Genomic DNA, 19,709 nt, shown 5'->3' on the forward strand with positions numbered 1-19,709 from the left:
TCACGAGTAACTTTCATTCATCCAAAGGCATGAACCATTTTTAATGTTTTTATTCAAATTTTGCAGGCCATGCTGACAGCAAATACCAAAGCGCTTCCTTTCGGCTTAATGCTTTCAGCTAAGTGACTGATTGAAATGGGGACCTATAATAATTACTTCATGTAAATCTCTAATGTTTCCACCCGAGCGAAAAGCATTATAAAAATATGTTGCCGTGCGTAATCTCTTCTAGTCTCTTTGAAAAGCTGATCATCCGCCACAATATGCTAAGATAGATCCTGTGCGACAGCCTTAGGCGAGCTCTGTGCAAAATCCATTAAGGAAGACCAGTGAATGTGTGAGGTCGTGAACAAACTGGATACTGAGTGTGATGATGGAAAGTTCGGGTATAACAACACGGCGTGTGTTTTCGCTGCTATTTGTGCCTGAGAGTGTATTGTGTCACTGAGACCCTATTTTGTCACGGTGCGAGATAAGCTAAGAAGAGATTACAGAGAAACTCTCTTTGGATTTCTTTGCAAAGAGACGGATAAGCATGGTCTGAATGCAAACAAAATACTATTTCATATTTATGATACTTAGCGTGGAGTCATCAGGCCACTGAGAAATAGGAAATGGACAAATAGGAATAGGATGATAGCTGAACGTGTTGTGATTCCATAAAACTAACCTTGGGGTAATGTTTTTTTTTTTTTGGTCAGCAAATTCAACAATTATTCTGCTAATGAACTTGTTTGCAATTAAATGTCAGGTTGGGTGAAATGAATTTTGCCCACCAGTAATTTAGCCCTCAACACGTCTAATTATGTTTTTAGAACGTGTTCTTCTGATGATTTTAATGGCAAAATATTAGGATGAGCGGATATGAGGATGAATGAATGCCTTTTGTCTTCAATCATTCATTTAATCTGTTTCATAACTTTACTATTTGATCACTGTGTCCAAAAAAGCAAGCGATTCATGTCAATCTCTGGAAGCATCGTTCATGTACCACATTATATTTACGTATCCTTCCACTCCATGTTGAAAACTCTCATTTTCCCTGTTCATTCTTTAACAGTCATTAGGCAAATGGCAACATAGTATTGTAAAATTGCAGTTTAATTTCCATCTTATTTGAATAAAAACAACAACACTTTCACCCACTCACACAAATCAAGTCTTTTGGTTGTACTGATGTAACCTGCATTAATTTGATTGCCACATTCTAAAATGGAAGTAGGAAAATTAAATTGCTGGTTATCCACAATTGTTTCTGCTTAACCCGCATTATCATGAGGTTATGCCACTTATGTTTTTTTTATGTTTTATTTAACAGCAAATATCAAGCAAACACTGCAATGGTTCTTTGAAAATTAAAGAAAAATATTTTTTTTTGGTGTGGATTGCTGTTAAAGAAAAATGATTTCTGTTTGTCTCTTCCAAAATCCACTTATACGCCACGAATTCACAATTCACCAGTGGCTATATGCCAACCCGACTAAATACCAACAATCTATCATCCTAGATATTTCATACTCCTCCAATTCAATAAGTCATGATGATATATGTACTGTGTCGGACGGCTTTAGAAGAGAGAAATGTGTTGAGGTTACCAAGGGTAGGCTTTTACGATGCATTGTTTTCTCAATCTGTTTTGGATACAATATAAATTCCTAACCTTTTTAAGGACTCATTACAGCGTTGCATTAAATCATTTGAAGGGCTTTTAAAATTGAACGTATGATGTATGGAAGGATTATGTGAAAAGATGCAAGTTTATCAACTAAAGTCAAGGTTATGGAGAATTCATGTCTAGGAATGTCATGCAAGTGCGATACTTAATTCCTTTAGATGCAAACATTTGACGTTATCAAGGAAAATTGATATTGGCAGTAATTTAGTCTTGAGAATTTTTTTGTTTATTGCTAAAACTAAAATATGTAGTGGTTAATTCAATACAAACAGCAAATGAACAAAAAAAAACAATGCTAAGCAGACTGTTGTAATTATTCCAACACTTTATCGATCACTTTATCCTCACACTGGTTGGCACGTCAATATCTGCAAGTGCAGTTTAACTGTATTTGTTTCCCTCTTTTTATTGCTGACATTTTAGTAATTACAAAAGGGATTAGATCAACTTTTTCTTGGTTTTGCTTCTTATCTGTAATTTTCCTAATCATTATTCTTGGAACTTCTATAAAATGTTGCCATAGGTCTTTTAATCTAAGCATAAATAATACATCAATTTACATGTGAAGCCAGTGTGTGTTAATGTGAAAATCCGTTAAAAAAACAGCATGCGCTACTCACTGTATGTCATTAACATACAAGGAATTAAATCAATAGAACAAACAGTTGAATACCATTATCTATGGCTAATAGCTCTCAAGAGGTTCCCTCAAGAACAAACCCAATACGGCCTTCTGTTTTGTGTTTGGGTTTTACTAATAATAACAACAGACAAAAAACACTCAACATCAAACAAGATGGCAAAAGCTGAATTGCGTTATTTTTCTTCAGAGGAAAATAATCACTACTCCTTACTTAGTTTGTTTGCTTTTGTTTCTTTATGCATGCAGAATGCTTTCAGGGATCACTTTCACTAATATACACAAGTAAGGGGAACTTTGCATTTGATATTAACATTATTAGTGTGTTTTACAAAATTCCAAAGAGTTTACGATTTATTGTTCGTGACACTTGGCAAATCTAGCAGATTTTTGTACTTGCCGTAATTAAGGTTCCCACGTTAAAATCCAGGAGCATATTTGAGTATAGTTATATCCCTAATAAATACATATACAGCACATATACTGTGTGGCTTCCCTATTAGGGCAACAATAAGTTTGATGCTCTTAATCTGACTTATTTGAATCTTCCCCGCAAAAATTCTATCAGATTTTTCCTTGGTTGAAGAAACTCTCTATCGGGTTTGTTATTAGGTAAAATAGCAGGAATTTAAGTTTCTATCATGTCGCTTTGAAATCTAAATGCTGCAAGGAGGCGCTATAATAATCCAGCGATCTGGCAATGTACACAAGTGATTAGGACTTCTAAAATGATTCTCTTTCCTCTTCCAAACAGGAGGACTGCAAACATCTGGCCATCCAACTTGGACAAAAGACTTGGATTTCAGGTAGAGCCCACGAAAGCATGTTTCCACCTTTTCTTTGATGATATCAGTAATGTGCAATTTAATGGTCTAAAGCACTTAATGTGTGCTTTATGTGCGCCAGCTTGTTGTGCATCTATCAAGCCCAAGCACATCTAATCACACAATTAGCGCTCATCTCCGGCTAATTTCTTTGTGTGGATTCATCACCATCAGTGACTTTCTAATTGGGAGAGAATCAATTGTCACCTCACTATTTTTTATAGCAAACCCACATCCTCTGTCACATGCATAAACACAAAAAAATCATTTTAAAAATCGTTAAATATTGGCTTGTTAAATGGCCAAAGGGTAATTGCGCATGATTTGTTTCAGCCATAATCACCTGTTTCCATTTGGATGAGCTCGTTTTAGGTTAGAATCTGCAGAGAAAAGCATCAAAACTCTTTGACGGCCATTATTAGTGGAATAAAAAGCCAATAGGCATTTAGTGGAATTACTCCTCATTATCTTTGAATATGTTATGAATTATGAATGCTCAATTTACTTGATATATATAATTAGTATGCAACAATTGCAAGTGTTATATTAGTACAAAATACGTTAGATGCCTTTCATTTATTTTAAAGCGGTTTCTAATACTGCCAGCAGTTTTCAGTTTTAAGAACTACATAAATATGGGAGTATATGATCACAATACAAAAATTGTTCTAGTCAGTGAAGTGCACTTTCGAAACAACAGTAGCCAACAGTAGAACACCAAAAACACAGATTTATAGCAATAAATATAGAAATAAAAGCTTTTAGTGAAAACATGTCAGGCAGAACATAAAATCATATTGATGGTTTTTGCCTGCTTGACAACTTAAACTAAAAAACAAAAATGGAAAAGGCTTTTTGACTCACAGTGGGGTGCAAGCTAAATGAAAATTATTATGTTGCCGTTCATGGCGTCTGTCATGCACTCCATGAACTACTTCATCATTTCACACAATTGACGTACACTCCTAATACTGCAACACTGTCGGATTATATTTCACCTACAGCATATACTTTTTGTTCATACAAATGTGACAGACTTTCAGTTTTTCTGTCACTTCTTGCCCTCAGGAGAGCACGGCATTATAATTAACATAAATTGAATCCAATACAGTGGTACCTTGACCTACGATCAGCTCTACCTATGACATGCTCGAGGTACGATGAAAATTTCGATCGAATAATTCGCCCTAGATACGATCAAAATTTCGAGATGCGACCAAGCCAGGTGGCCATGACATGAGAGGCTGTTTATCATTGTAGCACACTGTCTTTTTTTGCCGCATCTCTTTCGTGTATAACAGATATCTACGAGCACTGAAGGATTTATTCAGACTCGTTTCTTCTACGCATCGACCAGGAAACGCACAACGCGCATGCGCGGGCAAAAAGAGGGCTTTCTGGGTAATGAAGTATACTCGTGCACATAACACCCATAGCCAATGGCACCCTTTCTCAGAATAAAACTTCATTACCCACAATCAATATGTGGTTAGGCTGTTATTCCTTCCTTAGTCTGCTAGCTCTCGCGATCGCTTATTCAATACTACTTCTCGTTGGCAAATGGTCGTGCGTTATCCTATTGTGAGGACATTTGTGTGCATCATTTTCGGAATCGATAGCGAACGTGAGGGTGGAGGCGTGGCAAACAGCTAACCCGCCCAGAACGAAGGTAAAATTAAAAAAAAAAAAAATTAGAATTCAGTTTTGTGTAAATTTACATTAAGCGTATGTTTGAGTGTGTCTGTATATATTAATCCAAGTTAATTTAAATTTGTTTGTTCGTTTACGAGTGCGTTGTTGCCCTGGATAGTCCCCCCGAACACTCCCCGCCTCCGTGTATGTCGCTGTCTCTACCCTCCGCAAAATGCGTCTAATTTTACTTCTATTAAACACATTTTATTACTATTAAACCACTAGATATGTGTTACTTTGTTAATAGATGGCGAATTAGAAGAAATAAAACATTTTTTACTATCCAATATCCTGTTTTTGGTGTTTTTTCAGAGGGTTGGAACGAATTAATTTGCTTTTAGTTCATTTCAATGGGAAACGTCCGCTCGAGTTACGAAAAGCTCATCATAGATCATATGTTGAGGTACCACTGTATTTGCTTTTCACCTTGAAGCAGATGAACCCAATTTTGGATTAACCACTTGATTGCAGTCCTCTCGGGTCGTAGACATGGCCTGCAACATGACAATGTTGGCTCTCATAGCACTCTAGCGTACACTTGTCTTCCTATTGTGGTGCTGCCATTTCGCACAGACACAATTCCTCTTTTCAACTCCCTCCGCTGCCAGCTTACCGTCATCACAACAATAGCCCCCTTGCTGCGTTAGAGCGCATTGTACAGGGGGGGGAACAACATTCCCACCTTGAACTGCCTGAGCGAAGAGTGACAGCAGCGGGAGCCGTTGATGTCAGGTTTCTAATCACGGAGGATTATAGTGTGCTGCACCAGTGTCACTCCTGATTATGGCACAGACGCCATGAGAGAATGCTGCCAGGCGAAAGACTTCTTTTTTCAGAAACTCCCTATAATCATCTGAAAATCGAAATCGATATATTTTCGTGCAGTATTACACTTGTGGTATACGTTTATGACCGGGAAAATCATCAGAATTTACACATTGGACCATTTTATCAAATTTTGACTGGATATTTTCATTTCGTAACATGAGGCAATGCGACGTAACATATTTTTCCAGCGTTTAATGGTAAAAGTTTCATAGAGTTTTTATGAGTAGCCTATTTTTTGGTTGGGAGATAAAAGCTTGAAAAAGTAGAACACGTTGCTTTTCGTTTATCTTCACTTGACGGCTTTAATTTTGAGACTTGAGTTTTTTCTGTTGCAATTAATCATTTTGTGTGGTGTATGTATGAAAAAACAACAGAAAAGTTTGATCGAGGCATGATGAGATGGTGTAGCAAAGTGCTTGTATGTTCGCTGACTTACAAGCACTTTGCTAAAATAGTCTTAGCAGTATGTCATCATGACAGCATCTCTCCTAAGGAACTGGACATTTTTGTCCATCTCCGACTCACTCGGCTCACTGCTGAAAGTGATAGCATCTCAACTTTGTCTCGGCGCCAAGATAATGCATTTCAATTTGAGCTCTACATCCCCTTTTGGCAAAAAATATCACCCGCTGATACGTTCACCAATGGGTATTTCCAAATACACACCGTAATAAAACAGAAATCTGACTCATAACCGGGTTTCTTGCAAGAGAGAATCGATCCACACGCGTCCTCGGTCAAGATCATTCTGCCGAATCGATGTCTCTCTTGCTAATTTATTACATAAGATTTAACAACATGCATCACAGAAGTCTAAACAATTGAGAGTCGCAAATAAAGCAAAGCGTTCTTCATTGCAAGCACATATATATAATGATTAATATTCAAGCACATATATATGATTAATATTCCTAAAGAAAAAGCGTTCTTCATTGCAAGCACATTTATAATAATGATTAATATTCCTAAAATAAAGCAAAGCGTTCTTCATTGCAAGCACATTTATAATGATGATAACCCTAACACCCGCCTTTAGCCTAGCTCATTAAAGAACTCTAAACATTGCAACTATTGCCTTTAAAAAAAAAAGAAATCCATTTATGACAATATTTCAAAGTTTGTAGACGTTAGAACAATGTGTGACAGCGCTAGATGTGCAATCCATTTTACAGCAAATGCATGATAAATGATTCTCACATTTGCATTACAGTGCTCTTTTTTTGTACTCTTGATTTACAGTTTTTTCAATAAAACCTTTAAAAAAAAACTTGATAATTATGGCCGCTATTGTGGCCTCTGTACAGTGAGAAATTATCCTAATTGATTTACTAGAGCTTCAAGGCTATTTTAATTTTAAAACAGCAACAAGTGTTCCCTGAGTACACTTTAACTGAGAAGAAAACAATGCATACGTAATACACAATAAAATAAAAAATGTAATGTTCATTTAACACCAACACACAAACAATGACAAAGAAGCCCCAGGCAGTGCAAGTTAAACCAACTCAGATGAAGAGCCTTGATGTGAGATGATAAATATTGTTAGACGAGTTATTTTTAATACTATAATCTGCACAGAAAGGGATAATAGACTACGTCTTTCTGGAAGTGGCTGTACTTAACGAAATGGTTAAATATTCAAAACTTGGTATGTTACTGTTTGGCCTCCTGTTGATTTTGGGGCATTTTCACATCACTTCTTTATGATTTCAGTTAAATTTCTGTGGTTGTATAGTTTTCTGATTTTGGGGTCCCAGTTCATTTCGGCCCACTTCCTGTTAATTTGGAGTAATTTGAGGATTTTTTTTCGTAAAAAAATTAGACCACGAAGATTTTTCTTGCAGGTTCCAGTTGATAATTTATAGGCTTAAATAGAAATGATTTTGCGGGAGATGATTTGGCCCGTTGAAAATGTATGGTGATTTTTTTTTTGGTCAATTTTTTCTCGAGTTTTTGCCAAAAACTTGAAATGATTTTATTTTTCCTATGCACTGAAAAGATGAACAGAACCAAAAGCCTTATTTTATATATGGAGAGCTTTACTCCGCCTCATTTAGATGTAGATATATATCACTTGTAGTATGTGTCTGAAGTGGCACAGCACCATTCTACCCTGAGGAAAAAAACGAGCCAAAAGTCATTAAGTGTCATCATAAAAGTATTGCTTTGAGCAGGTGCTTTTAACGCTGTACAATAGCAGATGTGCTCTTTGATCCACAGCAGAAGTTTTATCTTTTCCATACAGCTTATGGATTTGGATTGTAGTGCTGTGTGTGTGCCATCCTTCTCACTTTAGAATTTCGGTGGAAAGATAGCACAGGTGGGAGAGAATGTTATTTTTTTTTCCCCTCCCTACCTTTTCAAGTCATTAAAGCTTCACGAGAATGTGTTGTCATTGTGTCCCACAAGATACAGCTGGCTTTGAAAGAGGAACATAAAACGGGGAAAAGAAATTGCTTGTCTAAGAGCGAGAGAAGAGAGTAACACACGACGTCTGCCTCACGAGTCGGTGTGTAGTATTGTTTGAAGTACTTTTATGTCTACTTTTTTGTAGCTTCTGGCTGTAGGGAGAAGTAAGATTAAACTAACAGGGAGCCCGAAAGATTTGGAACTAGGAGGAACCCAGTTGCAGAACGACTATGATAGGATTTTTCTCAACGTACTTCAGCTTTGCCAACATTGTTCTGTCAATTCTTCATGATGTTTTGCATCAATTTTATATATCAGTAGAGCTCAAACTTTTTACAGCAAGAATTACCTGAAAGAAAATTTGGCTCTCCAAGTACCATCATCATTACCAGCGTTGAAATACTGCATAGATGTGGGCCAAAATGTTCATTATAAAAATGAAATGGTTTTGTTCAGCATCAATATCACTTTCAGTCTGAGTATTACCATTTTACTTGAAACATGGTACTATACATATTGAATAACGGTAATGGAATATTTGACTAAATCTTTGAAAATACAAATGAAATTTGTAAGTAAATATTGAATCGATGTTAAAGCCACTTCCCCAAAAGTGTTCTGTAGAAAATGTAAGCGCTGTTTTTTTGGAAAAATTTGTTGCTTATTGATGTTTTCATTAACATCATTTGTTAATCAAGAACTAGTACCGTATTTTCACGGCTATAAGGCGCACCACATTATAAGGCGCACCACATTATAAGGCGCACCACACTATAAGGCGCACCCTCAATGAATGACACATTTTATTTTATTTTCCATATATAAAGCACACTGGATTATAAGGCGCCCTGTCTATTTTGGAGGAAATTTAAGACTTAAGTGCGCCTTATAGTCATGAAAATATGGTAATTGTAATTCAGTGTGTGTATCAAACTAGTAGTTCCTCACACTCATCAGTACACAAGTGACAAAAAGGGTTATTTTATTATTAGCTTTTATGCAAAGGGGCTACATTTTATCTACACTTATAGATGATGTTACAGTTAAATGGACTATTTGGAAATGTGATTCAATGTTTTCCAAATTCTGGTCGTTTAACTTACTTAGTGCTCTTTTTGCTCTTACAAACAGTGCATCCAAGATAGTCGAGTATCTGCTCAAATTCTGTTCTCCCTACAAACCTCTTACATCTTTCTTTCTATGGCAAAGATTTGTTATCCGATTTGCTTTTAAACACAACCGTTATTTGTTGATGCGATCTTTGCTCCGAAATAGCCCCGAGAAAGACTTCAGCGGTTGCAGCGGCAGTTGATAAACAGAACCCACTGGCCTTGAAATACAAGGCAATTTGCTCAGAGTGATGGTAATAATGGGAAAGGCACCATGATGTTGCCACAGAGCAAGGCAATAGAGGTCCAAACGGAGCCGGTGGTGGAGACAAAGTACGCAGAGGAGGGTGTGTAATCACCCACCCAACAAGGCCCAGTTTTGGTTTGGTGTTCGTGTTGGGGTGGCTGAACATTAACCTGGGGTTAATGTGAAGCAAAATGGAGGTTAGAGCTCAGTGTGCGTAGGGTCAACAAAGGAGGGCTAACTAGCCTGCTGTCAGAAAGGCTGCAAAATACAATGAATACAACAAATGGAAAATTCACTCTCATTCTCTACTTTGAACCTGAGTATCAAAGTGAGCGGAAATAAAGACTTTCACGGATAACGAAAATCCTTTTAGTGAAAGAAAAACGAAAAGCCATCAGAGGGATGAAGGCAGCTAATGACTTTGACGACTGCAGATAATGAAAAAACGAGAGTGGCTAATGTAAGACGGGCTGATGGAGAATCTAAGTCGGTGGTTCTTAACCTTGATGGAGCTACCGAACCCCAGCAATTTCATATGCGCATTCACCGAACCCTACTTTATTGTAAAATAAAATTCAAGATATGTAAATTCCTTGCAGCACTGATTGGCCAAGCAATGTCACGTGATCATCTGCAGCCAATGATGGTCAAGCGGGGCATGTTATCGTAAATAGACATGAGTCGATGTGTCTTGACCTTTGTGGCAGAGGCTCCATCGAACCCCTGAGACCGACTCACCGAACCCAGTTTAAGAACCACTGATCTAAGTATTTGACAATTTGACCACTTTCCTCCCTTTCCTCCATTGTGTGACCCATCGCTGGACCAGGTGTGGTCAGCATCTCCCTCTAGCCCAGGCATCTGGAGAGGCAACGTACGTCACGGAGACAGGTGGATTATAGCAGACAGATACGTCATAAATGTCCTCCTTTGGACTTGAGGCATTGTAAACTGTCGCAGTGAACACATCTTTTGGAGTGAAACCTTAAATCTAGATTTATTTTGCTTGGTCATGCTGGAGCTTGTTGCCTTTTCATGCCAGAGGCTTTCGTAACGACCGTTTGCGTTTGATAGACTCCTTTTGCTATTTGGAGTGAAATATTGTTTTGATAGGTATTATTGGAAGTGCAGTCAGACGATTGATGAACTGAGCAAAAAGAATCCAAATAACCGCGAATCATCAAACCCTATATTTCCAATAATTGTCACTTTTATATTTTTCACAAGTCGATACTGCTGCATTATAAAGCACTACAGCTCTGAAGTGTCGTAAAACTCAGTCTTGTCTCACTCTGTCGGAGCTGTGCAGCATTTTTGTCCTCAAGTGATGAATGTGCACGGATTCTTCTTCCTGATGGGGAAGATATGACAATGTTACATTGACGTATTTTTATGAGATAAGACAGGGCAAGGAAAGTGTTATCTGGAAAACTACCAAAAGTCTTTGCAATGCTTTTCACGCGCAGTCATTTTTTTGTTACATTTGTTTGAATTCAAAGAAACCCATTCAAATGGATCGCTTACTACTTTTACCAAGGTCCTGTTTGTGTATGAATTCATAGATATATATTTGTATACAGGATTTCGATCATTTTGGTGCTTGTAGTTCTTTGACTTTGGCAATTAGGCCTTCAAAGTTCCTTGTAGTTAAAACAAAGCTTCCACACTTAATTTACACCTTGAAGTAAAACTACACCTGTGATTTGATGCAGCTGGGAAAATACACGTGTAATGGTATTTTCACACTTGAGGTAACTCCCTGACAGGCTGCATGGAGCTCATGTGTGAGGTGACACTATGTTTACACTTTCACCACTCAAGTCATTGCCGGATAGATTGTCAATTTATTTAAACTAAAAGGGCTTTCATAGAATGATCATCATGTCATTGGCGTAGCTTGAAGTCCAATCCTTTTTAATTGGGGGGTCGAATGAATGCATGAATGAATGAATGAATGCATTTTGCAGGAGCATCTTGGTTATAATAAGAAGAATAACATTCATTTTATCCAGGTATCTCAAAAGACCAGTAACTGCATCTACACTGCATTGGGAGGATAAACTATTTTCTAATATGTTCTTAAGAAAATTAAAGATCACTTCCGTTTAAAAAAACAAAACAAAATGAATATATGCCAGATAAATATCAACTACATGTTTTTTAGCTGGTCTTTGAACTTGTTCCTCGTTCACTTCCGTGCGGAATACATGATTTACTATGGGCACTTAGAATTAAAGTACTTTTATATAAAACATGTATTTGCTTAAATTTTCTCCAATTAATTTCCAAGGTTGTGCACTCAAAATCCAGCGGACGCTTCAGAGCCATCAAATCCCACATTTCATTTCCACATGCGGGGGTTTATGTTTCAGCCTACACGTTTTAGCTGTGCGTGCACGATTGAGAGGCCGCTTGCTGACATTTCTAATTAGCATCATGGCAGGCGGGATGATTATTGCAATGACAAGAGAGAAACACTTGATACGTGACACTACTTATGAGTGCGTGTTTATGTGTGTGCGCTTTTGAAGCATCGGCTCTCTGGGGTTTGCGTCGGCTGCATCTAGCATAAGTGCATCTGTCCTGGAGAATAAATGGAGCCTGGAGGATGTAAAAAAAAAAAAAAAAATCTTGGTTTCCAACGAGGGAAGCTAGCTTTAATTGAGCTTCTTTGGGGGTGGCGGGGTAGGAAAAAAATCACTTGGACATGGAAAGCGCTTCTGGGCATCACCAGGCTTTGCACTCTGGCCTTTGGAGTCCATACAACCTTGTGATATTGAACCCTGAAAGTGTAAAAATACAAGATTGCACTCATGTATTGCTCTATATATAGAAAACATAGGCATGAATTCTGCTTCAAGGCCAAACACGCTTCGTGACATATTTGTCCAATGTATCGTTTTGATCATAAAACCACCTGCTTCACCCTTTAAACGGTACACTTTATACATGTTTTGTACGTTTTCAATGCCATTTTGTGGCCTTCCGTACTTACAAGTGATGTTCTATTACACTTGTGATGCCATTTTACACATTTTTGATTATAATTGCAAAATATTTCACACATTTGTAGTTTGTGTTTTTTTTTCATGTCATCACAAAAAGTGCCAAGTAAAACCACAAAGCTACGATAGTCAAATTCACTCATTCATGTTCCCTACCGCTCACCATCACAAGGGCGGGGACACCCCTAATAAAATATTATACAAAAGTTCTAATTAACATTGAGCACTTGTGCGCCATGTTGTATATGCCACTTGTACTGGTTACATTACTTTAACTAAAGATCCTCAACTTAATCAGGGTAGCCTTAAAAATGCAGAGACGTCTTGGCGCGATCGGAGGGATTTGGACCCAGTAGCGGGGAAGCAGGAGGGGACGAGACGAACTGAGCTCATGATAGTAACTTTAATGACTCAAAAGCTTTACAAAATAACAAGGACTTGTACATCCCAAAACGAAACAAAACCGGACCATGGAGAAACAGTACCTCTGCAGCAATGTATGCAGTGTCACGCAGGGCGATCCGAAACTGACTACCACTTCCGTGGTGCTTAAATACCCACATCAGGAAGTAATCAAGAATCACTCGCATGTGCTCAAGCCTAACGGCAAGCCAGGAGGGACAAACGAGCTGCTCCTGACAACTCATGTTCCTTAATTGCATTCATTTGATATAAACTAGTTTGCAACAACAATGTGGTGATCAGATAGTAGCTTCTCCTTCTTTTTCAAACACACTTGCGTCTTGACATACAAATTGAATTCAATCGGTGATGACACTTGTATCACAAATTGTCAATGCGTGCTCTTTTACCGCAAGAATATTAACACAAGAGCCAAAAGCGCCTACACTGCCAATTGATTCCTTATCATTGCACGGGGCAGTCTCTCCCACATTTTTAAAACTGGGTATCGCGCTTCAAATGAATTTTCATATCCCATAAATATTGGAATTGGCTGAGAGGGAACACAGGTCAGAATATAAACATTGGCTCGACTCCACTCTTTGTAGTGAGCTGCGGCGAACACCGTCCACCGTGTGCATCTTTTATTCCGGCATGTTCCCCTTCTCTCCTCTCTCACTTCCCCACTGTATGGAGAGAGGATTACAGCGGCATCGCTCGAAACCGCGTCTCTCCTGAAATCCTTCTATCAGCTCCTTCTCCGTGCAACACTTCTGTATTCCTCCAGTGTGGAGAGATCAAATGTCCGCTATTGCGCGGAGAAATACGTTCGGCGGTTCTTAGCTGGCGCTTTAATCCTCGAAAGAGTTGATTCTATTTCTGCCCTCCTGTCAGAGCCAATTATATTTCCCATCTGATCAAAGGTATTTATTTTCCATTTACTGAAGATGACGCTGGGACTTCCTTCTCATACTAATGCAGCAAAGTTATTGAAGCCATAGTTACACGGTGTCAATGAAGTACACCAGAAATAATCCTTCTTTCATGATAGGTTTTACTCAGTTCCGATTCATGAAGCAGAACCCCTGGTTTTATTTGGCATGAAATCTGGTTTTATTGATTTGCTGCTTCACTCATTCTCTGGTTTGCACTTTTTTACTGTTCCAAATCCCTGATTTCCACTGTTTTCCTTTGCAGGTTTTAAGTGGAGTGGAGGAGTGTGTTCCCAGCATGCCTTTAGCCCTGAAGCACCATGTGGCCACTGTGCCAACACCACCAGGCTGGATCCTCGCTTTTGCTCTTTTTCTAGCTCTACAGGTAATGTTTCCTTCAAAGAAGCCTGCACCATGTATTCGTTTTATCACATGATATCATTTCATTCGCCAATAAGACGTGCTCCTGATTAGCTGGCACCCGGCCCAGCGTCCGAGGAAGAAGTTACAAGCAACGGATGGCTGTATAAAATATATTTGATAATTTTGCAGCGCAGCTCCCATGTAAATTAACTAGCCATGGGCAAGGAAATAATTCAACATGCTTTCAAAAGCTCAAGCTGTCAAATACTAATGACCTCAGCCGTGACTGAATTATGCCTCAATCAAACTGAAAATACTGGGGTCATCTATTTAGAACAGTATTCCAGATTAATGTGTAATTTCCCCAAAAGATGACTAGAGAGGCAAAATATCAAATTTTACTTAGCTCATTGCTTGCCATTGACTAAAATAGACATCCAATTCATGTAAACTTGGTGGACTGCCTGTAAATGCTCAAAAACACGTTTTATCCCAGAAATTGTTGTTTTACTGAACAAGAATAACATCAAGTACATTTATGAGTAAAGTGAGGCAAATTATTCAATCATTACATTCTACACCGCATGTTTTTGTGATATTTTCTCAATGTAAAATATGCACTTTGACACAATGAATGTTAGAAAAGACTGGAAAAGACACATTGACAAAATAGCGGTTCACTTGCCTGGTGGACTGGATGCGTGACCGGACGTTTTGTCGAAAGACGTTTGGTCGACCGGACGTTTTGTCGAAAGACGTTTGGTCGACCGGACGTTTGGTCGACCGGACGTTTGGTCGACCGGACATTTGGTCTCTCTCTCTCATGATTATAATTTTGAGAGCTGGTTTCAACAGTAACAACCTGGCGACCAAATGTCCGTTCTACCAAACGTCCGTTCTACCAAACGTCCGTTCTACCAAACGTCCGTTCTACCAAACGTCCGTTCTACCAAATGTCCGGTCGACCAAACGTCCGGTCGACCAAACGTCCGGTCGACCAAACGTCCCGGGACCAAACGTCTTTCGACGAAACGTCCGAGTACCCTGGATGACATAATATCCCAGTAGCCACTAGTATTAATGTGACTATAAAAGGAATTCTACCTCTATTGTTTTTTTTTTTTTTTTTTATTAGTGACTAGGAGACCTTTGCTCAGATTCACGAAACAGTATAAGCAGTGTGGAAAACTATGAATAGAGTAAAGCAATTAGAAACAAAATGGAATAATGGCAGTTTACTCCAGCATTGTGGTTTTCTTTCATAGGGTCCTTCTCATGCTGCTCCTGCTGGAGATAAACAGTTGGTTCGGACCACTCGAGTAAGGAGACAGGTCCCAGATGGCGGTCGCTCCTCAGCCAACCAGACAATGCAGGAGCAACCTTTGGTTTTCAACCACGTCTACAACATCAATGTACCCGTGGAATCTCTTTGCTCAGTCGACCTTGGCACTTTGGCACCACCCGGCCCAGACGATGGTGAGGTTTTCCCATTGATTTAAAAAAATATTTTTTATTTTTGTTGTGGTTGTTTTTGCTCACACACGGATAATAGGGTATTTAACTTCAAGGCCTGTTCTTGAACTGGACGTCACCAAAAGGGCAGCGGGTTATTTGCATGCCAACTCAAAGAGCAGAAATTTGATTTCAAAGAACATTTATTTTTGGTTTGAAGTTAATTGAACCATCTCTCCCATTTGGAACACTGTCAAATTCTGTATGTCATGAAAGGAGGTTGTTGGGTTAGAGCTTTTCAAACCTATTGGGTCCAGAGAGAAAATTTCCATGGATTTATTCACAACCTAGAGGCCAATTAATTTTAGAGATCTTGTAATAGGAGAATTTGCAGAGAAATTGTAATAGCTGCAAAAACAAAGCTGAATTGTTCCATTCTAAAATATATTATATTATGGAAAATTCACTTGCACATGTACATCGTTGTTATTACTTTGTACAATTCGACTTAGTGTGGAAAAAAACACCCCTTTTGTTCTAGGAGTATGCTCATTGTCATTTATTCCTGTAATAAAAGGATTTTTGTTCTAAAATGTAATAACATATTTACGTGATATGCTACATCACAATCATATTAGAGGTTTTAATCGTCCAAAGCTTAGGAGTCATTCATTTTATTTTATTGGTGCTCTGGTCCCTGTATGCAAGTATGAGTCTCAATTACATAATTGCAAATTATTGTTCGGGCTCCCAAACTACTGATGTGCATTACAGAAAGCGAGAGTGAATAAAATAGGCTTTTATTTTTTAAGGCCAACGTGGTGAGCTTGCGTCCCGAGCCTCAGTAGAAGGACCACCAAACCCAGTTGAGCCCACAGAGTACACCGAACAGACAGTGGATGCAGACAGTCAGGTAGGTTTCCTAACCCCAAGGCCTATCAATGACTGTAAATGTAATGCAATGATAAACAAACTAAAAAAATGACCCTTTTTTAGGTGATGTTCACTCACCGTATCAACATCCCCAAAGCGGCGTGCGGTTGTGCGGGGAGTGTCTCGCTCCAGCAGCTCGCCACTAGGGTGGAGATGCTGGAGCGAGAGCTTTCCACTCTCCGAGCTCAATGCGGATCCGGTTGCTGTCGGGAGAACATTGGTCAGTGACTTTGTTGAAACGCGTCTTCCATCTTTGTTATGATATGGTTATTGTAGCTCTCCATATTATAGTCACACCTCGAGTAGTGGTAACTGAGTTTTAATCTGTTTTATTAGTCTGAGTAGCCTTTCCCATGAGGAACCTTAAAAAGAAGCAGTATCTTAAATACACTTGTGGGGGGTGCTGGAGCCAATCCCAGCTAACGATGGGCACTAGGCGGGTTACACCCTGAATTGGTGACAAACAGACCTTCATTAGATTAGATTAGATTAAATTAGATAACTTTATTCATCCCGTATTCGGGAAATGTCACTGTCACAGTAGCAAGAGGGTGAGAATACAGACACAGAAAAAGACATTTTTGACAAGCTTCATTAGATTAGATTAGATTAAATTAGATAACTTTATTCATCCCGCATTCGGGAAATTTCACTGTCACAGTAGCAAGAGGGTGAGAATACAGACACAGGAAAAGACATTTTTGACATAAATAAATAGGTAATAAATAAGTTAATTAATAAATAAGCATGTTTAGATGCTCACTTAGGGGAAATTTAGAGTATTCAAACAGCCTACCCTGTTCTGGGGATGTGGGAGGAAACTGGACTACCCAGAGAAAATCCACACAAGCTCGGGGATAACTGCGAGGCCAACACGCTACCCACTCTACCACCGGGTTGCCCTTTTTTTCCAAAATTGCTGTGTAACATTGCTTCTCTGTCCATGTTTCTCCAGGACATTTCAACTATTTCCCAGGATGCAATGGCCACGGCAGCTTCAGCATGGAGCTCTGTGGCTGCGTATGCGATGTAGGGTGGACCGGTAAAAATTGCTCGGAGCCCCGTTGCCCCGACGACTGCTCGGGTCAGGGCGTTTGCGTGGAAGGAGAGTGCGTGTGCGACCGCGACTTTGCTGGAGAAAACTGCTCCGAGCCCAGATGCCCTCCCGACTGCTCTGGCCGTGGCTTGTGCATCGAGGGAGAGTGCGCATGTGAAGACTCTTTCTCCGGAGAAGATTGCATGGTCGGGAGGTGTGTGAACGACTGCTCGGACCAGGGCATCTGCGTCAACGGATCGTGCCGGTGTCGGCCCGGGTACATCGGGGAGGACTGCTCGCTGGTGTACTGTGCCAACAACTGCAGTAAAAAGGGAATCTGCAAGGATGGATTCTGCGTGTGCCAGGACGGCTTTGCTGGAGATGACTGCAACTCTGGTGAGTTCGCTTACTTTCATCCCCAGTTTCAATTGTTACAGCAATCCATTCATTGCTGGAGCCCATTATATTCGTTACCTACCTAATCACGTGTGATAATTAGTTTTTTGGGCCCATCCCAGTCAAAAGGGTATGGACGTCTTGTGGTAGCCAATTAATTCATGGGTAAATTGCACATAGCAAAACAGGTCCTACAAAAGTTCTTTAGAGAATTTAGTATAAAAACATACAAAAAAGTAAAAGATGAGCCTCCTATACAAGCGTCTTTACCTAATTTTTACAGTCGTGTACTCTTATTATAATATACAACCATTTTAAAAATACTGCGTGACAGTTCTTCTCCTGTTTTTAGTTTCAAACTTCCCCTTTTTGTTAAAAGGCTGAAAAGGCAAAAAAAACCTGTCCAAAAATTGCTGATCTTGCTCAGGATGTTTTGAGACATCCAGAAAACCTCCAAATTACTCCATTTCTGAGGTTGAAAGTTTAACTCTACGTCAGCAAGTACTAGCATCTGTGCACGGTATCAGTCCAGACTTGATTTAACGTGGAAGAAATCCATTCAAATACCCAACGTAGTATGGAAATGTTACACTGGTCGGCCTATCCGAGCCCCGTAGATCACAGTGATGCATTTGATGTTTAGATTAAATAGCGGTAATCACAGAAACCAAGCCCTCACCGGCGTCATTTTTTTTAGGTGCCCGCCTCATTCAAATGCAGGTGGTGTTGTGTGCTACTAGTCGGCCAGCAGAAGGTGTAGAAGCATTCATTTGTCAAACGTCACATTGATCCTGGGAGAGAAGCGTCACATTAGCCGTTGCTGAGTCGGCCTGGGAGCCTCGCGCGTCTTTGTTCAATGTGCCTCCACACCAAATATCACCTACTTTGACATTCGGTTTGGCGGACGTAAACGAAGTGATGGATGAGGAAAGACAGGCGAGACAGGATGACGGTATTCCCGGAGTGATGCTCTATTTATATCCCCAGTCAAGTGGTCGGAATTGATAATAACTTTGCAATTAAATGTTAAACTAGGTAGTGCTTTTTTCCCACTGAATGCCAAAAGAAAGCGGTGCAGCCTGTAAGTTGGCAGGATCAAGTGTTTTACTCTACGAAATGAGATGGAAAGCGGAATGTGTTTCTGGTGGCCTTTAACCTCCCACTATGAGCAATAATGACAGCTGTTAACTTTAAAATGGGATGCTTCAGGCGTGAGATAAGGGGACGTGTACCCTCACATACACATGTATTCATCCGCTGGAGATGGACTTGACCCGAGTGGTGCGATTTTATCTTGACAGCAAAAGCTTTCCACTAAGCACTGAGCAATAAGCACTCGTGCAATAGTACAGAGATAAATAAAAAGTAAAATTCTTTTGAAAGGGATTTGTCGCGCTGCTAAATGAATGTTAAGGATTGGAATGGATGCCAAACATCATGAAAAAGTTCCTATTATCAACCCTCAACCTAACGCCCAACACTCCTCTCTAAATATGTATACGTCTGAACATGATTATCTATCTAAGATACCCAATTCGCGAGGAAGCTCGATAGATTTTGGTAGGTGTACCTGAGGAATCCAATGTTCCCCGAAGGTGAGTGCTAATGATTTATTGACCTTTGTTGTCAGCAAGAGATTTAACCGTCAAGATTTCCGTTGCATAAAATCTTCTCCAGCTGCCCATGATAGAATCCTGATCACATCTAACGAGGTTTTAAGGCTCACCTTCAAATGGTTGCAGCGAGACTTTTGAATGATACGTAAA

General features: G+C 39.4%; 1 protein-coding gene across 3 annotated transcripts in view; it reads left to right on the top strand.

Moving 5' to 3' along the window:
- The window catches only part of tnr (tenascin R (restrictin, janusin)), a 132,647-nt gene that overhangs the window by 68,000 nt on the left and 44,938 nt on the right, over window positions 1-19,709 (top strand). For all 3 annotated transcript variants that reach the window (XM_077616238.1, XM_077616239.1, XM_077616237.1), the window contains 6 exons: window positions 3,070-3,121; window positions 14,029-14,148; window positions 15,392-15,602; window positions 16,391-16,491; window positions 16,575-16,731; window positions 17,467-17,943. In XM_077616238.1, the coding sequence (XP_077472364.1) occupies window positions 14,062-14,148; window positions 15,392-15,602; window positions 16,391-16,491; window positions 16,575-16,731; window positions 17,467-17,943 (1,033 nt within the window). In that variant the 5' untranslated portion in view covers window positions 3,070-3,121; window positions 14,029-14,061. The remainder of the gene's footprint in view (window positions 1-3,069; window positions 3,122-14,028; window positions 14,149-15,391; window positions 15,603-16,390; window positions 16,492-16,574; window positions 16,732-17,466; window positions 17,944-19,709) is intronic.

Source organism: Stigmatopora argus, chromosome 12, assembly GCF_051989625.1.
Source record: "Stigmatopora argus isolate UIUO_Sarg chromosome 12, RoL_Sarg_1.0, whole genome shotgun sequence".
Classification (NCBI taxonomy): Eukaryota; Metazoa; Chordata; class Actinopteri; order Syngnathiformes; family Syngnathidae; genus Stigmatopora; species Stigmatopora argus.